This window comes from Nematostella vectensis, chromosome 14, assembly GCF_932526225.1.
Source record: "Nematostella vectensis chromosome 14, jaNemVect1.1, whole genome shotgun sequence".
Taxonomy (NCBI): domain Eukaryota; kingdom Metazoa; phylum Cnidaria; class Anthozoa; order Actiniaria; family Edwardsiidae; genus Nematostella; species Nematostella vectensis.
In genome coordinates, this window is record NC_064047.1 from 11,408,284 (window position 1) to 11,427,520 (window position 19,237).

Sequence of the window (19,237 nt, forward strand, 5' to 3'; positions counted from 1 at the left end):
TGATACGCCATCTTTATTGTGATTTACGACTCCCCACCGGGGAAGGGTCAAGTCCATTGTTCGCGGATATTCAAAATAAGGAAAAACTCTCGTAACCAAAATATCAAAATAATTGATAATAATAACTGTAGTCATGGGAAGCGTAGAAACCCTTGTTTTGAAATTATGGTTTATTATTGTTTGACAGAACAGAATAAGTCGGTTTGGCGGATGGCTAGAAGTTCACGAAGACATCACAGGCTTACCAACCTCTCAATCAGTCTCCAGTTAATCCCAGTAACTAGCTCGAATATTTTCACGATTGATCCTCCTGTAATTGTCCTATAATTTTCTTATATCCTAGAATAAAGGTCACAGTGAACTCTCATTGTTTTGTGGTGTGTATTTTGCTTGAGCAGTTGAGGAGTAGGCCGCGTTTCTTGATGCCTCTAAAAAGAAGTAAAGGCAGGCGGCTTCGGAGACATGCGATCAGATCAAGCGGCCAGAATTGAGGTACGAGTAAAATCTCGAAAAACACCCACCACAGTGCGGTAGAATATAAATGTCGTCATTTCCCCAGCGAATTTCGGCCTCCCAAACAAACTCTTTCTACTAGAAAAGGCTAAGTTTTTTTTACACATTTCGGCAACCCATAGACGATAGAGGAATCCGTGGATGCAACGCTATTAGTCACCAGATGCAACCCTATTCGACACCAGATGCATGCTGTCGGTAAAGCGACGCGCTGATTGGTTTATTCAAGCCACGCTGACAAATTGAATTCGGATGTTGCAAATAACTGCAGTAGCAGATCCTAGACGGGCTCTAGGCGCTGGTTGAAGCTTTTATCTGTATGCTAATAGTATGCTAATATCTGGCGCGTTCCCAGAATTCGCTAAGGGGGGAGGGGATGTGCAGTCACTGGTATCATATGGAAAAAGCATAGTAATTGAAGATTCTCAAATAAGAAATGACCAACTTTTTGGCCGCCAAGGATGGGGGTGGGGGGGGGGGGGGGGGGGCTGGGGGGGGTGGGAGGTGCAACCCCCTGTGTACGCACCTCCTGAATATATTAAAACTGTCCACACTTGTGGCTCTCGCAAGTACACATTAATCTTTTGGCATTTGCGTTTATTGTTATGTGCGTCAAGTTTAATTACAAAGTTTGACCGCTATAATACAAAGTCAGATTTTACAGCAAAGTGCGTCAATTATTACTTATAAGCTAGTGCGTATGTTTCATTAGTACCAACCCTAATATAGGAATCGTAATTGTGCTGATATGTTATCTTCAGCTAAGTGATATTAAAAAGAGTTTCACTCCACTGCGCCCACGGACAGACGTGATAGTACCATATAACTTCTCGCACAAATCTACCGGAATCCAGAATAGAATACCATAATCTACGAGAATACCATAACATACCAGAATATTATAGAGGTCAAACAATCTGTGCAGCACGTACAGTAGATTACTTTATACAACGACACTCGTAAATCACAAGCTCTGATTGGTCAAGAGTCCATGTGCTATTATAGGACACACGCTCGCACGGCGTCAGCATGGGCGCGCGCTCCCATAACACTAGATAGTAACTAGATTTTAATTGTTGTATAAAACAAAGAGATCTCATTGTCTTGTGCTTCTGTCCTCTAATAGATGCAAGGATGACGTCACAGCGTGTCATGAACATCAGTCACGCAACTCGACTACGTCTCGTTGCGTACTTTTTGTTTCCTACACGCTGCGACGCCATACGTCCATCTATTATAGGACAGAAGTAGGCGAAAATTATATCTATTTGTTAAGTGGAAAATGATATATTCCTTAGTCATTTCTAAGAGACATTTTAATTTTATTTAAAAATACTACTTTCTACCGAACTGACTTTCTATGCATGCACGACTTTAGTAATTGGGCGAGAACGAAAACAAAGTTAAAAAATACAACCAAACTAAATCCGACTGTATCACAGTAGAATTAAAAAGCTGTCCAGACCATCTTTTGTGGCACACCAAAATTTCAAAAGTTACACAAATTCTTTTGAGCATGCGTAACTTTTTAACCTTACTATAATGATTATGGAGTCGTGTGGACCGGGCATCAAAACTTGAGCAAGTCATGGAAGCGGCAACGTCAGATGGTCTATTTTCATTGGTTCCCAGTAGATGAAGTTCTCTCTTGCCGCCCCTCTCCCGGTTGATGACGTCACGTTGTTCATTTCGCACACCATGGTAACACTATTGTGATTGATTGACACACAGGCAGGCAAGAGCTCACAGTACTGTAGACAGATGGTGACGTTATTTACTGAAGTCTCAGTGTAGATCACGTGGTCTCTGAGAAGGGGCACACTGCCTTCTGGGATTGAGTACACGACAGTAGTATAGCGAGCAAGTGGTTGAATTTTAGATTCTGTGTTACACAAAAAACCGACAAATGAGATAAATATATAGTTATCACCACGTACAGTATAGTTAAGATCGCAATTATAGATAGTGTTCTGTAGATACTACTGCCATATCTCACCTGTTCTGTAGATACTATTGCCATATCTCACCTTTTCTGTAGATACTATTGCCATATCTCACCTTTTCTGTAGATACTATTGCCATATCTCACCTGTTCTGTAGATACTATTGCCATATCTCACCTGTTCTGTAGATACTATTGCCATATCTCACCTGTTCTGTAGATAGTGTTGGCATATCTCACCTGTTCTGTAGATACTATTGCCATATCTCACCTGTTCTGTAGATACTATTGCCATATCTCACCTGTTCTGTAGATACTATTGCCATATCTCACCTGTTCTGTAGATACTATTGCCATATCTCACCTGTTCTGTAGATACTATTGCCATATCTCACCTGTTCTGTAGATAGTGTTGGCATATCTCACCTGTTCTGTAGATAGTGTTGGCATATCTCACCTGTTCTGTAGATACTATTGCCATATCTCACCTGTTCTGTAGATACTACTGCCATATCTCACCTGTTCTGTAGATACTATTGCCATATCTCACCTGTTCTGTAGATACTATTGCCATATCTCACCTGTTCTGTAGATACTATTGCCATATCTCACCTGTTCTGTAGATAGTGTTGGCATATCTCACCTGTTCTGTAGATAGTGTTGGCATATCTCACCTGTTCTGTAGATACTATTGCCATATCTCACCTGTTCTGTAGATACTATTGCCATATCTCACCTGTTCTGTAGATAGTGTTGGCATATCTCACCTGTTCTGTAGATACTATTGCCATATCTCACCTGTTCTGTAGATAGTGTTGGCATATCTCACCTGTTCTGTAGATACTATTGCCATATCTCACCTGTTCTGTAGATAGTGTTGGCATATCTCACCTGTTCTGTAGATAGTGTTGGCGTTGGTTGTGCTGCAATGTTCTCCGCCACTGCACTTCGGATTGCAGTCTTTCGGGCTGACTGCTTTCCCGTACCGACCATAGCTGACTCCACAGTTGCAAACAGTGTAGTCATTAATAGCAGCAAAGTGGAATCCCTTTGCCTTGCACCTCTGAATGCAAACATCCTGCGCAGAGACCGTACCGTTGAGCTCCGATTTGTCTCCCCAAAGGTCACGGCGCGAACTTTCCTTATAACAGCCGATGTATTGTGATAGTTTGGTCACTGTAGAGAAAATTGTGATGTAATTATTAGCATTCAAAGTTTGTCGGTCACTCATTCGTAATCGGCAGTGTAAATACCGAAGCATTGCCATAGGGTGTCTACAAAACGAAGACCTAAAACCTAATACCTAAAACCTGTGACCCTAAAGCTATACGACCCCAAAAGTTTGTTTTCCAAATGGCTACACAGCGCGGAAGTTTCATATGGAATCTGTGATCCTAATGAGGTAATTCAGCGAATTGAGGTAATTCAGCGAATGTTGTGCTTTTCATTGAGGAAATATTCTAATTCCTCAACCCAACATAAACCACTGACACTGTTTTGTGTTTGGCATAAGAGAAGTTTATTATAAAATCACTACAAACTGATAAATGAAAAACTAAAATAATAATAATAAACCTCTCTGCCACCCTTCACACAAAGCCCAGGGTGGGAGGGCGGGAAAAATATGAGCTTGATATATAAACGTTGAAAAGAACAAAGAATTATAGAGTGAAGCTGTGAACGTGTGCTAGCAATCAAGACTAGAGATAACTGAAATACAATATGCTGGCTTGAGCAATTAATCCCTTTAAGCTAGGTGCCCAAAGGGGGGTAAATGTGCGTGCCAATGAACTATTTTTAATCGCAGTGTCTACTTGCACGGCTTCCGGTAAAGGAGGAAAAAAATCTAGCTGCACGGCTGTCTCCCATTTTCTCGATTTTTAGCCTAAATAACAAGTTTCTGGCTTTAAAACACTCCCACGATTATTTAGAACAGACAAGCGATGATTTTTAGCCTGAAAAGCTATGCAGCGAGCGGCCCGCAAATGTTCGGCACAGTATGAACGAAGTGTGGAGTTCGACACAGTCGTTTTCGCCATATAACAGCCGTGCACAGAGAATAAAATTCTAGATGCACTGCCCTTTTTTCTTTTCGCCATTTTTAACCAAAATGAAAAGTTCTGACTTTAAAAACCTCCTAACGTTATTTAGAACCGTCAAGTGATGGCTTCGAGCTTGAAAAAAATTGCAAAAGGCGACATGCGAATACTCGGCGCACCACAGGCAGCCCAAGGCTACTGTAAGTGGTTTAAAAGGAATGTATGGGGGGAATTTTTATGTTAGCGAAAGAAGTGGAAAAAATATGAGTGAAATTCTCAAATCGGTGACATGAGACTCGGTTCAATTGAAAGTTAAGGTATTTTTTCAAAGTGTTCTGGCGCTGGATTGGCGGCTCGTCGATTTTTGCGAGTTTTATCGGGCCTCGAAGTAGATGTGTGTTCGAATTTAGCCGATGGAGTCCCCAGCCTTTCCTATTTTTATACAGAGTAAGAAACACAATTTGTGGCAGGCTTTAAACTCGCTCTACTGACATTCTATCGGCAAAATTGAAATAAAGGAAGACTCAAACACAATATTACATGGTCTAAAGTTTTATTTTTCACGATAAAGTCTTTTTTCGCTAATATATATATTCCCCCATACATTTCTTTATAAACCACTGACAATAGCCTTGGGCTGCCTGTGGGGGCATAATGAATGAAGCGTGGAATGCGACACAGCCGTTTCCGCCATCGATCGCCAAACCACATAGGCAACTTAAGAACTACGTTAAACTATTTTCTGGCGCTAATCTTTGGCTATGGATTACTAAGACTGCTTTTTCCACCAATTTCTGGACGATAGCCATCACTAAAAGCCAAGAAACCACTATTTTAATTAAAAAAATCACGCCAAAATATCTTGTTCGCTTCGAAAAACTCAATCTAAAATCAAAATATTGAGTGTATGAATTGTGAAGAATCGTTTCCAAAGGATCAGTGAAAAATATAAACTCACCGAAGAATTTCTAAGGCCAAGAGAGCATAAGATAAGAGAGGGACACTTTGGTATTACCCGCGCGCCATGTCGATTCCGAATCCGGCTATTGTTAGTAGCCACCACCCCACCACTGCGCGTGAGGATTTGCTCCTTTTATTTTGTCCTACTCCCCCGCGGGTTGCGTGTTGTTGTTTTGCCAACTCGATAGGAATGAAAAGAGATCATGTAAAATAACTCGGAAGAAAAAAACAAGTCTAACTTAAGTTACCAAGATTGGCAAATATACTCACAGAAAGCTAAATCCCTGAATAGTTTGACTGTTTTGTTTGTCTGAGCGGCGAAGTCAAATGAGAAGGAAAAAACCGACGAGCAATAAAATGGCTGTGATACTGCGTTTGATTCAAATCCCGACACCAGCTTGTATAATAACAACATAATAATATAACATATAATAATAACAACATCAAAGAAATACATCAATATCTCCCTCTTTATTTTCTTACTTTTACAAAAGCTCAGATTACTTCAGCTTGCTGGCTTTGATCATCACAAAAATGAAATCCCTCGTTACAAGGATAGTTTTATGAAATGTATTTTTCTTGGGTTCCTTCTCCATTCACCGGAATATTCACAAAAATCAATATTATAAATAATGTCTAACTTACAGATTTCGTATGACCATTAGGAAGATAATGAATGTTGAGAAACCACGAAGAAGCAGCAAGTTAGAGCAAAAACGGTGATTGAAGCACGAGGTTTTCCGCTCTTGATTTTGAATGAAGTCTCATTTTGGAAATCTTGCAATCCTCGAAGTACTACATCCCCTTAATAAACTGCAACTGCCCGTATGCTTGATGCTAGAATGACATTTTCGATGGTATTTGTGCAAATAGGGTGTTTTTTTAGGTTTCCTGTCACAAAATAGCGGCAAACAACAAGATGTAAATGCCAATGCGCGGGGGTAGGGTGAGTAAAAATGCTCACGCGCAGTGGTGGGGTGGTGGTTACTAAAAATAGCCGGATTCGGAATCCACATGGCACGCGGGTAATACCAAAGTGTCCCTCTCTTATCTTATGCTCTCTTGCTAAGGCCAAACAGTCCATAACAGAACATAACAACAAAACCAAAGTTTATGAATAGATTGGCTAAATAGTTATTGAAATCCAAATTTTGTCGATGTCTGTAGACAACTTGCACCCCAACAATTGCTGTGGTATCGACATTTTTCGAAAGAAAGATAAAGAACAAGTAAATAAAGTCTCAATTTGTAGAAAAACTTCTAATAATTTCGCAAAGCTGTTTATATTTTAGGCGCACTGTGACAGCTAAATGTCAAATCATTTGACAGAGATGAAACCTGATTGGTTGGAAGGAAATCCGATAAAATGATGTAAGCCTTGATTGGCCCACGTTTTCTCTGTGATGAAAACTTTCTACAACTCGACACAACTAGAACATGAAGCGATTTCCCGAATGAAGTGAGCGGGCAATTAAGATTTTGGAAGAAACACCCGAAAATGTTTACCGGGTGACATTCCGGGTTTCTGAGTTTATCGGCGTTTTAGGAAACGACCACCTGGAAACACAAGTAGTTCCCTATTTCCCCCCCCCAAAAAAAAAAAAATAAATAAATAAATAAAAAATAAGCTTATTATCTCATAAGGATCACCAAGAGACCATGATATAAGAGAACAAATCCCCGTCCAAATGCCGTCCATGAAAGCTATTTTTAGATTGCGCGAGCTTGTCAATCATAGCATCCATATATGGTTCATCGCGCCATATTTGGTTATGGGCACCTCACAAGCTAGTACATTTTCACAATTTTTTTTCCGCTACCTGTTTTATCCTTTCAGCTGCTTCTCATAGCTCATGATTACAATGCTACTCGTAGGGTGGTGTCCTGGTATCTTTTAGGTTATCGAACGGGAAGACGTCGGGGAGACGGCGAATTTGGAGTTCATTCAAGATGCATCAGGCTGATTCCTAAAAAGTTATTTTTCTCTTCAATACAGTGAGATGGATAACCTAGGCATTCTCAGTCTATGTTATGTATTTAATACAAGAAGGCCTTTATTTTTCTTTGATTTACAATATTTTTAGATGAATGAACTTCAATCAAGAAACCCTTGTCACCGAAATAAGATTTACTTCATTATGGAGACTTGAAATCTTTGTGAAATACCTGTCTTAATAACCACAATATCGGTGTGAATATAATGGTATTAAGTTCTGGATGTATCTTTTTCATTAAAAGGGAATTGGAAGAGAATTGTGTGTTGTAAACACAGATTTATGATTGATTGTTGTTTTATAATTTGCGAATCAGCCGTGAAAACTTTTACTGGGGAAGTTGATCCCCGAGCCTATAATCACGCACTCTATGCATTTCAATGTCTGAGAAACGGTTGATTGGATCCAGCGTACTCTATGGAAGATCATTTTCACAGCGTTTGTAAAAAATGATGGTTTTCGGTCAAAAAGATTTCCATAACACCCTTTGCCGGTTCACATCGCTCAAGATGTGATCGCGCGTAAGACTCATGTTGCTAGGAAACGTGAGCGCTAACCATTCAGAGGCGTATCTAAAAATAACTACTTTTTCTAAAAATAGCTTTCACGGACGACATTATTGGAGCATACCCTAATACGGGGGATTCGTTCTCTTACATCATGGTCTCTTGGGATCACTGATTTCACATGAAACTTGCACGCCGTATATCCATTTTGGGAAACAAGGTAGGCTAAATAATAACGTCAAAATTTTGGGGGTCGTAGCTTTTTGGGTCACAGGTTTTAGGTCTTCGTTTTGTAGACACCCCATCGCCATATATCCTTTGATTATAAACGCACTGACATACTTTCACGAATCTCGCAATTTGATTGGCTCCCGAACTCACTATCTATTGAGCCTTAGATAGTGAGTCCAGGCCCGTACCCAGGGGAGAGGAGGGGGGGGGGGGGTGCGACCGCATCCCCCTACAACGGCCGAAAGTTCACTTTTGGTTCACAATAGACGTGCTATTTTTTAGACAAAACTCAAAATCAAAAGCTTGATCACTCTGGTATGTAGCTAAATCCGACAATAAACGTCCCGCGGAGATACTGCAAAGGCATAAAAAAATCCCTTTTTGTTCTTTCGGAGGTGGTTGGATTTTTATCAGAGAACTGATAAAATTTCGCACCCCCCCCCCCTCGAAGAAAAAACCTGGGTACGGGCCTGCGAGTAGCGAAAAAGCGACGAAAAAAAGCGGTTATCTATTACTGAGAATTATTAAAATCGTCATTTATTTGAAGGTAGTAGTATAAGTGGATTTATACTAAAACAATTTTGCTACTCGTTCTCGTTTTCTATGAGTCATATAGTTAACTCGACGCTACGCGCCTCGTTGATTATCTTTTGACCAATAGAAAACTCGAACTCGTAGTATAATTGTTCAATAGAAAATACAAGGTAGTCTTTCCGACATGAATATCATCAAATATAAATAATCGATTTCGATTCAGCTATTACTTCCCTGATGTCTTCTCCCCGATAGACTTTCAAAGATTGTCTTAATTCCTGTAGATTTCTTTATTATTAAAATTATAAAAAATAAAAAAAATTCTAGTGTGCCTTATCATTCGAGGGTAAGAAGCCGCTGGAAAATCATTTGTTACCCCGAGAAAATGTTTTTGCGAAGATTTCTTCAGGAAGAATTCTCTACAAAGAACCTTTCCCGATTATAATCACCAGCTATCGATAGTCATTTCATGCATTTCGTGATTAGTAGTATGAAACGCATGGAAAGGGCCGCGAAAGAGGTAGGGAGGACGGTGCGCAGGTACTAGAGACAGGGGTGTGACCGAATCGTTTCAACAATGAAAGGCCACCACTTAGGATTAGGCATGCTACTCACTATCGTTCAACCAATGAAAAGCTACTTAGGATTGGGGATTACCAATTAGGACCAAGCGGGGGCGGCTAAGTGACACTTCCGGTCACGCCCCCTCTCCCAAGTACCTGCGCAACGTCCACAATAACTTTCCCACCCTCTTCTTTCCATGGCCCGTTCCAGGCATTACAGACTTCTATGATCAAATAAATAATACCATGGTCACCTCGGATACTTTTGTTTTCTGAGGGACGATAACAAGCGAAATTCCCTCGAAAACAATAGATGGTTCTCAATTTCCCTCATGCATTGTGATGAGGTAGATTTAGTTTCTAAATTTCCCTCATGTATTAATGATGAGGGGAATCTATAAAAAGACAAAATAATTTTTTGTCTTCTAAATTTCCCTCTACATCAGTGCATGCGAGACATTTAGAACCAAGATGCTTGCCTTCTAGTTTCCACCAGGGAAACAAATAGAACGCAGCTTCCTGATTAGCCCAGGAATAGACCCTGCGCGAAAAGACAAGAGTATTTGATTAAGTGATACCCAAACAACGTTAGACAAGTTGCATGTGGGATGATTTTGATTGTTGTACGCACAGGCTCGTACCCAGGGGGGGTGCATGGCGTGCGAACGTTCGCACCCCCCACCCACAACGGCCAAAGGTCCACTTTCGGTTCTCAATAGACGTGCTATTATTTGTATACAAAACTATTTAGCATCAGCTAGATCACTCTGGTATGTAGCCAAATCCGACAATAAACGTCCCGTGGAGATACTGCGTAGGCATGGTCGGATTTTTATCAGAGAAATCCCTTCCCACCCCCCGGAAAAATTAGGTCCACTTTTTCGGATTTCGCAGCCACCCCCAAGGAAAAATCATGGGTACGGTTCTGACGCTTGCGTGCTAATGACGTCAAAGAACTAAACTGTAGATAGGTAGAGCAACTATGTAAATGAACTGTTTGAATTGAGGGGTAAAAAGAACAATACAATGCCCTGATCCATTGAATCTTGTTTGCTCACCCAATCTAATATTACTCATAGTTGCGAGTTTATTTCCCCGGTGATCATGGTATCACAAAGTTATAGCATGGCATCTCTAGGAATTTAGTGATTAAATGTCCCCGCAACCTCGGGATGACTTGTCCCTCCGCCTGCGGCGTCTAATCACCGGCACGGATCGTAACCGGAAATCGAACCTAGAGAACCGAGTGAGAGGCACAGGCGCTACAGGGCGACGCTCTCCCAAAAGCGCCACCTGGGCTCCCAATTTTAAATTATTGTACATTTGGCACCTGTATTGCGTTTTGACACGACAAGGAGATTGATTCACAACACAAACTGGATTTCACCCAGAAAAAAAATATGGTGGAGCGCGCGTGACAATCTATCCCGCCAAATACAAGTCACCTTTCTTAAATTCTTCAGTCGAAGACAGAATTTACTAGCGCCGAGAAAAAAAAATTGTGTTCTCTCTTGTCTTTACGTCCACCATCAAGGGCGGTGAAGCAGCAGGCCCCCCAAAAGACAAAAAATAGGGTTATTATTATTATTTTTGAGGGGGAGGGGGAGGGGCAGGGAGAGGGAGAGGATGGGATGAATTGTGAATTTTTTACGGGTAGACACAAGTTACTCTTGATATCTGACAAAAACAGTGTGTGCAGCTATATGAACAGTTTTGCGGTTCGTTTTTCCTTCCTTACCGACTCTGTAGACACTTGCTCGCCACTGACCTCCGCACTTAAGGTTCGAGTTTCCGGTACATGCCTTAGAACAGTCGGTGTCACTTGCTTTGCCGTGTTTTCCGTACGAATTACCACAGAAACAGCTATTTGCATTTTGAGCAGCGGCAAAAATATACCCTTGAACTCTACATCTAAAAGATAAATGACCATTGATTTTATAGATATGTGATTCAGGGGTGGTAGACCATTCAGGCGTAATAGACCTTTCCGTGGTTTTAGACTATTCAGGTGTAATATACCATTCTGAGGTGGTAGACCATTCATGGGTGATAGACCATTCAAGAGAGAAAGACCATTCAAGGGTGATAGACAATTGAGGGGTGATAAACCATTCAAGGGTGATTGACCATTCAGGGGTGAAAGAACTTTCATGTATAAGAGACCATTTAGGGGGTGAAAGACCATTCGAGGGTGATAGACCGTTCAGGGGTGATAGACCATTCAAGGGTGATAGACCATTCAGGGGTGATTCACAATTCAAGGGTGAAAGACCATTCGGGGGTGATAGACCATTCAAGGGTGATATACCATTCAAGGGAGATAGACCATTCAGGGGTGATAGACAATTCAGGGGTGATAGACCATTCAGGGGTGAAAGAAATTTCATGTATAAGAGACCATTTAGGGGGTGAAAGACCATTCGAGGGTGATAGACCGTTCAGGGGTGATAGACCATTCAAGGGTGATAGACCATTCAGGGGTGATAGACCATTCATGTATAAGAGACCATTTAGGGGGTGAAAGACCATTCGGGGGTGATAGACCATTCAGGGGTGAAAGAAATTTCATGTATAAGAGACCATTTAGGGGGTGAAAGACCATTCGAGGGTGATAGACCGTTCAGGGGTGATAGACCATTCAGGGGTGATAGACAATTCAGGGGTGATAGACCATTCAAGGCTGATAGACCATTTAGGGGTGGTAGACCATTCAGGGGTGATGATGGAGAATATCTTTCTTTCTGGCTTTTCTTTCTGGTAAGTGCATCCTTAACAATGCTTCTTTCATCTTCTCAGTCGAAAATGGCTTCATTTATTTTTGATAAATGGCAGATAATTTTTTCATGTAGTTTAAGTGGATTGCAATATCCACTTACATTTCGATGCATTTAACTGGCGTGAGGTCTGAATATAATCCAGTATTGTACGGCAAATCACGGTCAGTGGTGTCTATGTAACATCCCAAGTATAGATCTAGGGGTACACCTACAAAAAGGACCATTCACAGTCGAACGAATTAGTCATGTGACAAGAACGAATGGCTTTCTTTGTAATACTTTTGGTAAAACAAAAACGTATCATAAAAAAGGCCAGAAACACTGGCTACACAGGCTCGTAGCCATAACTTTGTTTTCCCAAAAAGCGGACCATTTATTTTTAGCTCGTACTACCTCACATAATTAGAGCGGATCATCGGGACCCTTCGAACTCCCCTGACCTACTCCTACAGCTACAACGGCAGAAAACGGTTAAATGCAAGAGGAGTTTAATTCGTTTGTTTGGTACCTATATTAGTCGGGGTAATGCTTTTAGAGTCCAGCATTCTTGTTGAGAAAACTATACTTTGAGTATCTCTGGTTTTAATTTATGGGGCTAAATCAAGTTTTTTTTTAGATCAGCCTCTCGGTACTACTGTGGGTACCCGTGAAACATTCACGTATATAATACATTCACGTTTATAATTCATAAAAGACATTAGCGCCACTATCTGATCTGAAAAGAAAAAACGGTTACATCATAATCATGTCATTAAATTACACCTCTGTGTATATTTTCAATATATTTCCTTCACTTTTCTGCAAGAGAAACCATTGTGTCCCTCCCCACTTAACCAGCAAATAGCAGTCAGGGGCGGGTCCAGGATTTCTAAATAGGGGGGTGGATAATGGCCGGATAGATGGCTTGTATCTGATCCAGTGGTTCTTGATAGGTTACATAGATCTGACAATACTTCCAACTGAATTGAATTTGTCGCGTCAGCAAAGTCAAGCAGGCGATGGCACATGGACAGTACCTTCTCCGTAGTTTCTCAAACAAAGCGATTTTTATTATTATTTTTTGCTCAGAAAGGGGGTGGATATCCACCCAATTCACCCCCCTTGTATCCGCCCCTGGCAGTCGTTATATATATATTTTTTCCAAAATATTTATGACTGCACGTCCCCTCCCCAACTAATCAGATTGCCTGTTATGGTTATCAGACTTTCAATTTAATAATTTCTTTTGTTTAATAAAATAATGCTACAAGCATTTTGTCTCTTTTCTTTTATAAAACAAATAGAGAACCATGGCACAAAGGGTTACCAAGGTAGTAGTCTCATTTTTGGGGGGAGGGGGCAAAATTTGGGGGGGTGGGAGGGACAGGTAGAGGCTTTCAGGGGGAGGGGTGGGTGGTTGTTTCATGGGGAGGGGTAGGTGGTGGTTTCAAATTCTTAAGCGTTATTTATAAAAATGCATATGGGATTTTAAACTGTTCAACAAATTTATTGTCGGTCGTATACATACAACTTTAAACCCGTTGGTTCATATCGAAACATCCGCTCAGAAAAGTGTCCCACCCCCTGCCCCTCCCCTTCCGCCGTCCCCCTGGTTACTAGTAGGACGGCGACGGCAGAGGGAACGTTAACACCCAAAAAAGCTTTCATGCTTTGCGCACAATTCAAAACTAGTTTGGATAAATCTCACTCGTTTTTGTTGTACCCCAAAATTATAGACAAATCTAGAACCTCATTTCTACAATAGCAAACACGGATGGTATAGTTTTCAGCGCAGACGTTCCCGTCCTCGCTAGACCGTGAAACTTGGAGTTTTCACGTTGTTGTTTAAAGAAAAACGGCTGAATTTGAATTGTTTTTTGCGGTCGCCGTTCGCATTGCCGTCGTTGTTCCTTAATCATCCAAGACCTGGAGGGTACAAAATGCAGGTTGTAGGTCAGATGCAGGTTGAGTACAAAATGCAGGTCGGTTGCAGGTCGGGTGCAGGTAGGTTGCAGGTCGGGTGCAGGTTGAGTACAAAATGCAGGTCGGGTGATTTTACGGGTTTTTTTGCTTTCTCTATTTCATTCAATTTCTACGGCACGTGACGCGTTAAAATATTGAATACTTAGATTCTCGTTTATTACTAAGCAATTACGTGACCTTGGGAATAATACGAATATCTTGCCAGCGATTTGCTGCACATCAAGCAAACTTGGGTCAAGTAATGTATAACAGTATAAATATCTCAGTAAAAATTGTATAAGAACGTAAACCTACGAATTTTCCTCCGCTATATGTTTAACATACTGGTGCAACCCCCTTCCTCCCCTTCGAAAATGTCTAGATCCACCCCTGTTGTCCATTGGATTCAAAAAAGCTATATACTTGAAAGTGAATCATTTATCTAACAGATATAGTCACCACATTTTGGAGTTTGTTCAATTTATTTTTGGTTGATGAGCAGCAAATCACTGGCAAGATATTTGTAGTTTTCCCACGGTCACGTGATCTGTGACGTTACCACCTATACGTATTTTTTTCACTTGTCCATCTGACATTATACATTAATTGACCCAAGTTTGGTAGATGTGCAGCAAAGTCACGGGATTGCTTATGCTTAGTTATAAAAGAGAATCTGAGCGTCACGTGTGCCATAGAAATTGAATGAAATAGAGGAAACAAAAAAAAAAAAACAGTAAAATCACCCGACCTGCATCCGACCTACAACCTGCATCTCACCTGCAAACTGCAAACTGCATTTTGTACCCTCCTGCCAAGGCAGTGGCTGCAAAGAAAAGGGGGCCTTTAATAAATGGATGGAAAATGTGCCAACTGCCCCAGGCAAATCAATAAAAATATAGATTTAATTCTTGCAATTCAATGACCAGCTAATCTGAGCTCGAGCACTTCATTCTGTGTGAGAACTTCTAGTTCTATAGTTTGATATAATATTTAAGTATTTAATCGGTATTATTGTGGCAGTTTTATAAACTCTTTGAAATGATTGTCAAAAAGTCTTCAAAAAGTGGTATCCTGACAACATTGTGCTTTATCATTTTCTTTCGCCTGAACCTTATCTGTGATTTGTTTTAAAAAAACACGAATTTCTGGATGTCAATGGTGCTTGAGGCTGTGAGTTAGAAATACTTTTTGGGTCTCTGTGGAGAGCTCCAAAATGGCGCGTTTGTCGTTGTTGCTATATGGATAAATTCATTCATTCATTTCCGTACCTTAGCACCCCCAGTTTGATGATTTTATTACATGATTAAACGGAACGATTTAAGGTGACTGCAATGCAGGTTATAGATAATAAGGATTCGTGTAAAAAGGTACAGATTTTACATTGTTTGTACTTACTGCTAGTGACAACGACCGTCCAGATCATCTGAAGAGAAAAAAAAAATTGTTACAAAGAATGATGTTCAGGGGCGGATCCATGAGTTCCAAAAAGGTGGGGCCGAAGAAAGGGCTTCATGAAAGGTGGTGCCGAATTCATTGTTCTTCCTTGGATTTCCTTATATTTCTTGTTATTTTTAAGCCAAATACCTGAAACGATAGCTAGACTTAAATGGCACTTAACAAAAAAAGTGCCTCAAAATTCTAATCCAATTTTGATATTTTGTTTGTGTTTTCTTGCTAATTACTTTCATGAACTCTGTGCCTTAAGTTGAAGTAAACTTAGCTTATTTGAAACATTATCCGTCAATTCTATATAATTAGATATGTTGAAAGCCGTTTATATGGTAATTGTGTAAAATTTTCGTTATTGCATTGTTAAGAGAGGAAAGGCAGGTGCATAGAGAAGAATAGTTGGATGAAAAGATTAACTCTCCTTGAAAGATAACGAACTCTATGGTTTGAATTTAGTATGAATAACTTGTTAAGTAATAGATTTTTTTTGAACTTCGAGCAATGTATGGCCTAAAAACGTGTACCAACATAATGATTTCCATAAACCACTGAGTTAGTTTTGGTAAATAGCTCTCGATATGTTCTGAAGTTGAATCGAAATTCTTAGAAATAACTGTTTGAGAAATTATCTTCTAGAGAATCCAAATAACATTTTTATACAATTCCTGGGTGTTATGTTGTGCCAAACATTTTAGGGATATTTAGAAACAGAATATATAGGAATCTAAAACAAAAACTACAACGTGATTGCTGAACAAACTTCCCACCTTCTTCCCTCCGACCATACTTAAATATTGACAGAGATTTCCACCTTTTCCTTATTAAAGCTAATACCATTTGTCGAAGCCTGGGCATAAGGTAAGGCATACCTACAAGTCGATTTATTCTTGGATATTTTACCTTCAACCAGTTATCCTTAACTCTTCCTCTATGTTCCAATCGACAGAATATTATAGTAAAACTCCAACTTCTTGTAAATCTTAAAAATCATTGAGTCAATATTCATGACTCCTTTGTTCCCGAAAACCATGTTTATTAATAACAGCTTAACAAATAGATACTACAATATATATCACTTGTAACTATTGTTTAGAAGGAGAGAACTCTGAGTTCAGATAAAAGCTACGTTGCAACCACTTAGCTGTCCGTGTCTTCCCTCCCGCACTGCACTTTGGGCTAGTTCGCCCCTGACACCAGTTAAAACAACTTATAGTGGAAGATTACACATGATGTAAGTCTTTTTAAAGACACCGAACCAAAAGCTTTAAAGTTTTAATCTGTACTGCTACAAGAATTTTTGACCCCCTTAATCGGTAATTTGTATTTCTTTTTAGAAACCCCCTTTTACTAAAAATGTTTATATCCCACACGATAGCAGATGTTTGGGAAAGGAAAAATTGAGAAGATAGGAAAGTTTTTTTTTGTTCGGTATCAACAATTAGGTTGACAAATTTAAAAGAAACCTCAAGTACGATCTGCAACCAGTCATCAAAAGATCTTTAGAAAACCCCGGACCACAAACATTATAATACATTCTAGACTACCCAAATACGTACCGGTAGGAAAAGATAAATTATCCGCGCCAGTCTCATGTCGACTTATAAGAAAGTGAAAATAGTCCGTTTTGCATTTGAAAATATTGATATTGTTAGTAATGAATAATTCATTTTTTGTTTTGTATTAGTCTTAGCCAGCCTCCGCATTGGTCTCAACTGTTAATAGCGGAGCTCGCACTAAGCGCCGTGTGAGCGGAGCCGCATGTAGCGCGGTGAGGCCTGAAAACGAGAGAAGCGGACCGCCATGTTGGATTGGATTGTACTGAGCATGCTGAAACCAAGTAAAGTGTCGTGATTACAATCTGGTGTAATCCTTCTCATCCTGTAGTTAGACCCTACACATTGCCGACGAGGCTAAAAAACAGAATGATGAGTGATGAATTTGGATGGTTTCACGCGAGCCCCGCTTTCCCCGGTGAATTTAGAGGCATCAAATCTCGGCGATGAGTGGACGCATTGGCTTCAGAATTACAGCATCGCTACACAACTGAATAAAGAGGAGGATGTCGTGCAAAGAGCGACGTTACTACACTTACATACATACATACATAAACTTTATTTAAGTGTCAAGAGTGTTTAGCGGGTGTGGGAGTACAGAGATTGCTTACGGGATTACCAGGGGTTAAAACCAAGTGCGAAGTGCTCCAGGACATTAGTTCCCAAGTTCTGGTATCAAGCGAAGACTGATGGAAAGCTAAAACGTTCTAAAGTGAAGTTCTCGGCATTTGGAGGCGGAGAAATCCGTTGCATTGGGACATTCATAGAAACAATCACCTTGAGGGCAAGGAGATCACAGAAGAGACCTTAGTGGTGGATTTCAAGGGCCGCCACTGCTCGAAATGATTGCGATAACTCTACTTAATTTGATTAACGTTTACATAGTGACAACCGGAGATAGCTCAAAAGCTGATAAACTTTTGGACGAATTCAGCGATGTGTTCAGTGAAGAACTGGGAGAATTTAAGGGCTATGAGTATAAAGTGCTGGTGAATGAAGACGTCCCACCAGTGGCACAGCGACAAAGAGCAATACCGGCAATGCTGAAAACAAAGATTAAATGGAGCCGATGCTTAAGAACGGTGTGATAGAAGAGGCATCTGGTGCATCTTGGGCGTCGCCCATACACGCCGTCTACATGGACAATGGCGGACTCAGGGTGTGTTAATTTGTGTGAAGTGAATAAGGCTGTGATCAGGAAAAGATTTCCAATTCCCCGGATACAGGATTTATTAAGGCAGCTCAATGGGGCTCAAATGTTCACAACATTGGACTTGTGTAAGGCATATTGGCAATTGAAGTTAGCGGAGGAATCACGTGATATCACTGGCATTCGGGTTAGCCACAGCGCCTGTGGCGTATCAGAAGATGATGAGCATCATCTGCTGAGGGTTACCAGGTATGCTGGCATATTTCTATGATGTTGTGATTTACGTGAAGACTGAGGTAGAACACTGGGACAATTTAAGGCGGGTATTGAGTGTCTTTGAGGAGGCTGGTCTCAAACTAAATGCATAGAAGTGTATCATTGGAGTATCAAACTTACGTCATGCATGTCGACCTCTTTCTTCTCGTATCTTCTCTTTTTCACTTATCTGGAATATCTAATAGGCTGGTGTGTCTGAACGTGCATGGTCGAGTGGTAGTGATGCGCGGGTTGGGGTATCACCGAGATACGTCGTGGGCCCAGGCTTGTACTCTACAGCAAGCGATAATTTCTGTAGATACATTCGCATTCGCTGCAGAATCTTGGGGCAGGTAATGACAGGCTTCTTGAAGATCGTAACAAGGGGCTTGTGACCTGTAAGGACTCTATGATTTTCTTTGCCTAGAATGTAGTGTTCAAAACGTTCAGTTGCATACACAATGCTAAGCGCTCTTTCTCTATTTAAGCATAATTGCGCTCAGTCTGCGTGAGCGCCCTAGAGGCATAGGCAATAGGGTGTCCCACTTGTGTAAAGACTGCCCCCAAGCCTACGTTGGATCTGTCGCTTTCAATGGTTACCTCTTTGTTGACATCATAATAGTGTAATACCGGTGCTTTGGTGATCATCATCTTCATCATCATCTCAAAGGCTTCCTTGTGCTGTGGCAGCCAGTCAAACACTGCGTCCTTGTCAGTTAGACGTCAGAGAGGTTCTGTAACCGTGCTTAGCTGCGGAAGGAATTTAGACAAGTAAGTGACAACACTAATAAGGCGCTGGATGCCAAAAATATCAACAGGTTGCGGCATCT

At 40.7% G+C, this 19,237-nt stretch overlaps 1 protein-coding gene across 2 annotated transcripts; it reads right to left on the reverse strand.

Moving 5' to 3' along the window:
- Positions 1-1,095: 1,095 nt before the first annotated feature.
- Positions 1,096-17,100, reverse strand: LOC116608948 (WSC domain-containing protein 2). 2 transcript variants are annotated; one of them, XM_048722101.1, is made up of 6 exons: positions 17,006-17,100; positions 15,396-15,423; positions 12,159-12,267; positions 11,021-11,193; positions 3,347-3,631; positions 1,096-2,395 (listed from the first exon to the last, which is right to left on the reverse strand). In XM_048722101.1, the coding sequence occupies exons 1-6, from the start codon at positions 17,039-17,041 to the stop codon at positions 2,100-2,102; spliced, it is 927 nt and encodes a 308-aa protein (XP_048578058.1). In that variant the 5' UTR covers positions 17,042-17,100; the 3' UTR covers positions 1,096-2,099. The 2 variants fall into 2 exon arrangements, with proteins under 2 accessions (XP_048578058.1, XP_048578059.1); XM_048722102.1 differs by lacking the exon at positions 17,006-17,100 and adding an exon at positions 16,350-16,920.
- Between the last annotated feature and the right edge of the window lie 2,137 nt (positions 17,101-19,237).